The 6,427-nt window shown below is 42.1% G+C and overlaps 1 protein-coding gene across 1 annotated transcript in view; it reads right to left on the bottom strand.

Annotated features, from left to right (window-relative positions):
• Positions 1-6,427, bottom strand: part of rap1gds1 (RAP1, GTP-GDP dissociation stimulator 1) — a gene marked incomplete in the record, with an annotated part of 77,214 nt that overhangs the window by 50,474 nt on the left and 20,313 nt on the right. Inside the window, 1 exon segment of the mRNA XM_014021072.1 lies at positions 5,031-5,156. Coding sequence (XP_013876526.1) covers positions 5,031-5,156 — 126 coding nt within the window.

Raw genomic sequence — 6,427 nt, 5'->3', positions numbered from 1 at the left:
TCCCTGCACAGCTGCTGTATGAACACACAGGGGGAAATGCTGTGAAGTGCTTTTAGAAATATAATAAATATAAAATATGACGTAATCCTCGGTGGAAAATAGTCCAGGAAACGTGTGCGTTCCCGGGAGGTGTTCACCTGCAGCTGAGTGAAGCTGACCCCCCCACCCACAGAGAAAGAAAAAAAGGCAGTAATTATTGATAAGGTAGTAACCATGCTGTGGCTTCACCAGTAGCATTTTCTTTTAAAGAAAGAAAAAGCAGCTTGCAAAGCTGTCGCATCGGTGCAACGTGATTAAAAGCAGAGCTGTGCGTCTAATCACACAAACGTCTTCCTATCTTTGTGAGGACCACACACAGCGCTCAGCCTCGTTCTGCGCCGTCTTTTCCCCAAGTTTGGCGAGAGGTGGATAAGGAGGGGCGCAAAAAATAGCTCTCAACTTGATCTGGCCTTATTTAAATAAAAATGACTACATGCCATGAAATTCTTAGAGGGGCGGGCCGTCTCGTTGGCGGGGGGGGGGGACGGACGGACGGACGCCTGTATAATGGTAGGGGAAACACTGCAGTCCATTAAATGGAAGTTATTAGCAGTTATCAGTCCCATAGAATGGCTTCAGACTGTCCCAACTATGCCCCCTAGCAGGTTATCAGTCCCATAGAATGGCTTCAGACTGTCCCAAAAGTGCCCCCTAGTGTGTTACCAGTGCCATATATGTTGGAAGACAATCTGCTACTGCCGGAGTCCAGCCTACTTTATCGTAGCCCAGGTCATTTTCTCTAAAATTAACCTTAGTGGCTTTATGCCTCATACTAACAGCTTGACAGCCTGAAGCCACTCTATGGGATTGAGAACCCGCTAGGTGGCACAGTCGGAACAGTCTGAAGCCAGTTAGAGTGTTCTTTTTTCATGTACAGTGCCCTGAGACAACGTATGTTTTGACTTGGCGCTATATAAATAAACTGAATTAATTGAATTAATAACGTCAATTTAATGGATGATAACATCCGAAGCGGGTGCAGCCTGAATAAAATAGGCATAAACTGAATACTATGTTTATGGTCTTAACTGATTGAATTAGGTTTTTTTTTTTTTTCATTTTATGTTCATCAATTGAATATGAATAAACACATCTTTCTGCAGTGATTACAAAAACAGTAAAAAAAAAGTTAAATAAAATTCTGTGCCTTTAAGGAAGCAAGCAGCTGCTTCTCCACACTGCCCATGTGTAAATCATAAAACCACGTTGACCATCTGAGACCACCCTTCACTCTAAGAGATACACTTTTTTTCAACAAGACAAGAAGCTCTGGATCAAAAGTAACAGCTGTGAATAAAGCCTCTGAAGGATTAAACTCTGCTGCGCATCCCGAGGTCACTCTACAAATGCAGACGTAACATTTCTTACAGCAGATGCAGTAAAAGTATGCTCAGTGAGATTACAGCCAGATAAGCTGTGATCCTTTTGTTTTTGGTTTGCATTATTTCAGAACAAATGGGTTTGACGCACTTACACACGACTCTCAATGGTGGGATTAAAGCACTTTTCACAGTCCTGTGTTTTAGTTTGGTGCATGTTGATTATACACAGGAAGCTCACAATAATTAATGGCAATTAGCAACTAAATCTGAGACTGTGTCAAGGAAAAACAAAGGAGCATTAAAACAAACAAAAAATGAGCTGGTTCGTTGTTTTTATCTCTAATATTTGAGCAGTTTTAGAATAATGTAAATACAAACATCACATGACACATTAAAAAGAGAATATCCTGTTAAATCCACTTTTTAAATTATTAAGTTAGTGCTGGACAATATGACAACAGTGATATACACTCACCGGCCACTTTATTAGGTACACCTGTCCAACAGCTCATTAACGTAAATGTGGATTCAGCCAGTCACATGGCAGCAACTCAATGCATTTAGGCATGTAGACATGTAAACATGGCCAAGATGATCTGCTGCAGTTCAAACTGAGCATCAGAATGGGGATGAAAGGTGCTTTAAGTGACTTTGAACGTGGCATGGTTGTTGTTGCCTGATGGGCTGGTCTGAGTATTTCAGAAACTGMTGATCTACTGGGATTTTCACCCACAACCATCTCTAGGGTTWACAGAGAATGGTCTGAAAAAGAGAAAACATCCAGTGAACAGCAGTTCTGTGGGAGCAAATGCCTTGTTGATGCCAGAGGTCAGAGGAGAATGGCCAGACTGGTTCAAGCTGATAGAACGGAAACAGTAACTCAGATAACCACTCGTTTCAATTGAGGTCTGCAGAAGAACATCTCTGAACTCACAACACATCAAACCTTGAGGAGGATGGGCTACAGCAGCAGAAGACCACACCKGGTCCCACTCCTTTCAGCTAAGAACAGGAAACTGAGGCTACAATTCACACAGGTTCACCAAAACTGGACAATAGAAGATTGGAAAAACGTTGCCTGGTCTGATGAGTCTCGATTTCTGCTGCGACATTCGGATGGTAGGGTCAGAATTTGGTATCAACAACATGAAAGCATGGTTCATCCTGCCTTGTATCAACAGTTCTGACAGGTGGTGGTGCAATGGTGGTGGGGGATGTTTTCCTGGCACACTTTAGGCCCATTAGTGCAAAATGACCAACGTGTCAACGCTACAGCCTACCTGAGTATTGTTGCTGACCATGTCCATCTTTTTATGACCACAGTGTACCATCTTCTGATGGCTACTTCCAGCAGGATAACGCTCCATGTCATAAAGCWKGAATCATCTCAGACTGGTTTCTTGAACAYGACAATGAGTTCACTGTACTCGAATGGCCTCCACAGTCACCAGATTCCAATCAAATCGAGCACCTTTGTGATGTGGTGGAACAGGAGATTCTCATCATGGATGTGCAGCCAACAAATCTGCAGTAACTGTGTGATGCCATCATGTCAGTATGGACCAGACTCTCTGAGGAATGTTTCCAGTACCTTGTTGAATGCCATGAAGGATTAAGGCAGTTCTGAAGGCAAAAGTGTGTCCAACCCGTGACTAGCGTGGTGTACCTAATAAAGTGGCCGGTGAGTATATATCAAGACAGAAAATTTGTTGTTCTTTTTTTATTTTGTTGTTGTTGTTGTTTTTATTTGAGATAAGGGGCACAAATAATACAATTTTTTTCTTCTGCTATTTTTCATTTAATTTATGATTTGTATTTTTGTTGTTTGTTGAATTTATGTTTTTAAAGAAATGAATAAACATAACTAACTAAAATGTTTCAATAACGGTGATATGACTTTTAACAAATGTGTGAGTGAAAGTATCAGCCATGTGGAACATTTTAACCATTTGGAGCCATGGTAATCAGAAAATATATTGTCAAAGACTTGAACTGGACGGTAAAGTAGGGCACGCTGACTCAATTGCTGAATTTACCAACAAAATGGAATCCAGTATAAAATGCAGAATCCACTCATTTGGGTGAGTTCCTGAGATATTTTAGCCGCTGCCACTCCCTGTACCTGCCACTTTAATAGTATCTTTGTTGAACAAAAAATAAATAAAAAATAGAGTCAGAATGCAGAAGCCAAAGGTTAAGTTTCCTCCAAAATCAAGTTAATTCCAGAACCACCTTTAGCATCAATAACTTAAAGAAATATAGTCTTAATGGCCATCAGTCACTCATGTTTTTGAGAAATCTGTGTCACTCTTCTTTACAACATTGTTTCAATTCACTGAAGTTTGCACACGTTCATTTTAGTTAAGGTCTGCAGGTCCTGTCTAGGGTTGGGCAATATTGGCAAATAAATTAATCACAATTATTTGCAGCATTTAGCCAGTAACAAATAATATGATGATAAATGGATGATAATTGCGCTTACATGTTTTTGACCCTGTGTTGTAAAATTGTACTTACAAATCATTGGCCAAACAAATGTCTTTTTTAACAGGTTACAATAGTAAGCTAAGAATGGAAGTCCACCTTTTCCACAGTGTGGACCGGCAACACACCTTTATTAATGCAATATACCACTGGCTCACATGTATGCTTGATTTAAAAAAATGTCATCAGAGTAATTGCAAAGTAATTTAAAAAAAATAGTTGTTCGATAGTTTTTCTGACAATTTATTTGATTTAGTCCAGCTCTAGTCCCGTCCCAAAAAATTTTTTGAGCCATCCTGGCATCTTTTTTCTGCTGGATCCAGTTTGGACCAAACTTCAGCTATCAGACAGATGGACTCACTCTAGAACCATCCACAATACCAGCCCTCCACCACCCTGCTGACAGCTGGTAGGAGCTGATGGTGCTGATCTGCTGTGCTTCAGATTTGTTTTGATTTTAGAAAGGAGAGGTTTTCTCCTAAACTTTTCAAAACAAGCCATGATCTTCGACCTTTAACCTGCTCACTGATGCTTGTAGAGTCTGAGATGCAGCTCTTGGGTTATTCGATCATTTCTCTGAGCATTGCACAGTCTGACCTTCAGGSTCATTTGCTGGCTTTGACTCCTGTATAGATTGGAAGCGGTCCAAAATGATTGCCATGTGTGAATAATCCTTCTCTCTGTAAAAATTATGGACTACAGAAAGTTTGGAAATGACTTTTAACCCCTCCCAGACTGATGGGCATCAACTTACTTTAATTACATTTAATCTCTCATCCTTGAGAAGACACCTGAATGATATACGTAGAAGCAGGTGAATTTATTTCAGTTCTCGCTTGCTGATGCATTTCTGCTTGATTTTAGTTAAATGAGTAATGACACAGTGTATTATATCATGTAGTGTTGTTCAGCTGAGGTTTATTGACCTATTCTGGTAATTAATACACAGCAGATTACGTTAATGCCGTACAAGAAAAAACTTGAAAATATACTTGTTATTTCACATGGTTAAAGGAATCAATTAATTTAGTTGTAGCTGTGTCCCTGAGCTGTAAGGTCTGTTGTTTATAGATGCAAACATTTGTTCAAATTTAAATGCAAACTGTTTATGCTTTTTAGTACTCACCAGAGCAATAACAACAGTTCTAACTCTGTATTCACTGAGTAAATCAAAGTCCTACTTACGGCTGTCATAACAGATGTTACCAAGCGCTCGGCCAGTCTGCAGTAAAACCTCCTGGTCCGTGGAGCTTAGCAGCTGAACTAGAGGAGGGATGAGGCCGGCATCCACACAGGAACTCCGCATGAACTCTGGAGAAAGGAAGAAGGGAATGGGAGAAGAGATCATCAACATGGAACTTTGTCCAAAGAGGTAAATTAAGACAACAAGATCAACACAATAGTCTGCACAATGAAAGTATTTTATCTACAGTAATTCAATCAAACATGAGCACCAAACAGGTTCTACTTCAAATCCCATAACAACACAAAAACATTTAAACAGCTTTTTTCTGAATATATATCCGGTAGGTCATTTTCTGCTGCTTATCTGTGGTCGTGTTGTGAGGACAACAGGTCCAGGAGGGAACCAGACATTCCCAGTAACATTCTCCAGCTCCTCTTGGAGAATCCCAAAGCATTCCCAAGCCAGAGCGGATATAAAATCTTTCCAACAAGTCCTGTGTCTGCCCTAGAACCTCCTCCCAGAGGGATGTTCCCACCAAAGGAGGCATCTTAATCTACTCTGTGTCTCTCTCGAGGGATGTGTTCTTATTGGCTTCATCAGATCATGATCTCCAGGTCTTACTTGAGCGGTTCACAGCCGAGTGTGAAGCGGCCGGGATGTGGATCAATGCCTTCAAATCCGAGACCATGGTCTTGAGCTGAAAAAATGCAGAGTGTCTCTTCTGGGTCGCGGAAGAGGTCCTGCCCCAAGCGGAGGAGTTTAAGTATCTCGGGGTCGAATGAGGGAGGAATGGAGCGGGAGATCAATAGGTGGATTGGTGCTGTGTCTGCAGTGATGTGGGCACTGTACTGATCTGTCGTGGTGAAGCTCGATTTACCGGTCGGTCTACGTTCCTACCCTCATCTATGGTCACGAGCTTTGGGTAGTGACCGAAAGAACGAGATCGTGGATACAAGCGGCCGAAATGATTTTCCTCAGCAGGGTGTCTGGGCTCTCCCTTAGARATAGGGTGAGAAGCTCAGTCATTAGGGAGGGACTCAGAGTAGAGTCGTTACTCCTCCACGTCSAGAGGAGCCAGTTGAGGTGGTTCATCTGGTTAGGATGAGGTGTTCTGGACATGTCCCACTGGGAGGAGGCCCAGAGGAAGACCCAGGACACGCTGGAGAGACTATATTTCTCAGCTGGCCTGGGAACACCTTGGGATTCCCCCGGATGAGCTGGCCCAAGTGGTTGGAGAGAAGGAGGTCTGGGTCTCTCTGCTGAGGCTGCTGCCCCCGCAACCCGATCCTGGATAAGAGGAAGGATGGATGGATGGATGGATGGATGGATGGATGGATGGATGGATGGATGGATGGATGGATGGATGGATGGATGGATGGATGGATGGATGGATGGA

The sequence above is a fragment of the Austrofundulus limnaeus genome, unplaced genomic scaffold (genome assembly GCF_001266775.1).
Source record: "Austrofundulus limnaeus strain Quisiro unplaced genomic scaffold, Austrofundulus_limnaeus-1.0 Scaffold277, whole genome shotgun sequence".
Lineage (NCBI taxonomy): Eukaryota > Metazoa > Chordata > Actinopteri > Cyprinodontiformes > Rivulidae > Austrofundulus > Austrofundulus limnaeus.
Note: the sequence above shows the minus strand (reverse complement) of the source record. Positions and strands in the feature narration are given on the sequence as shown.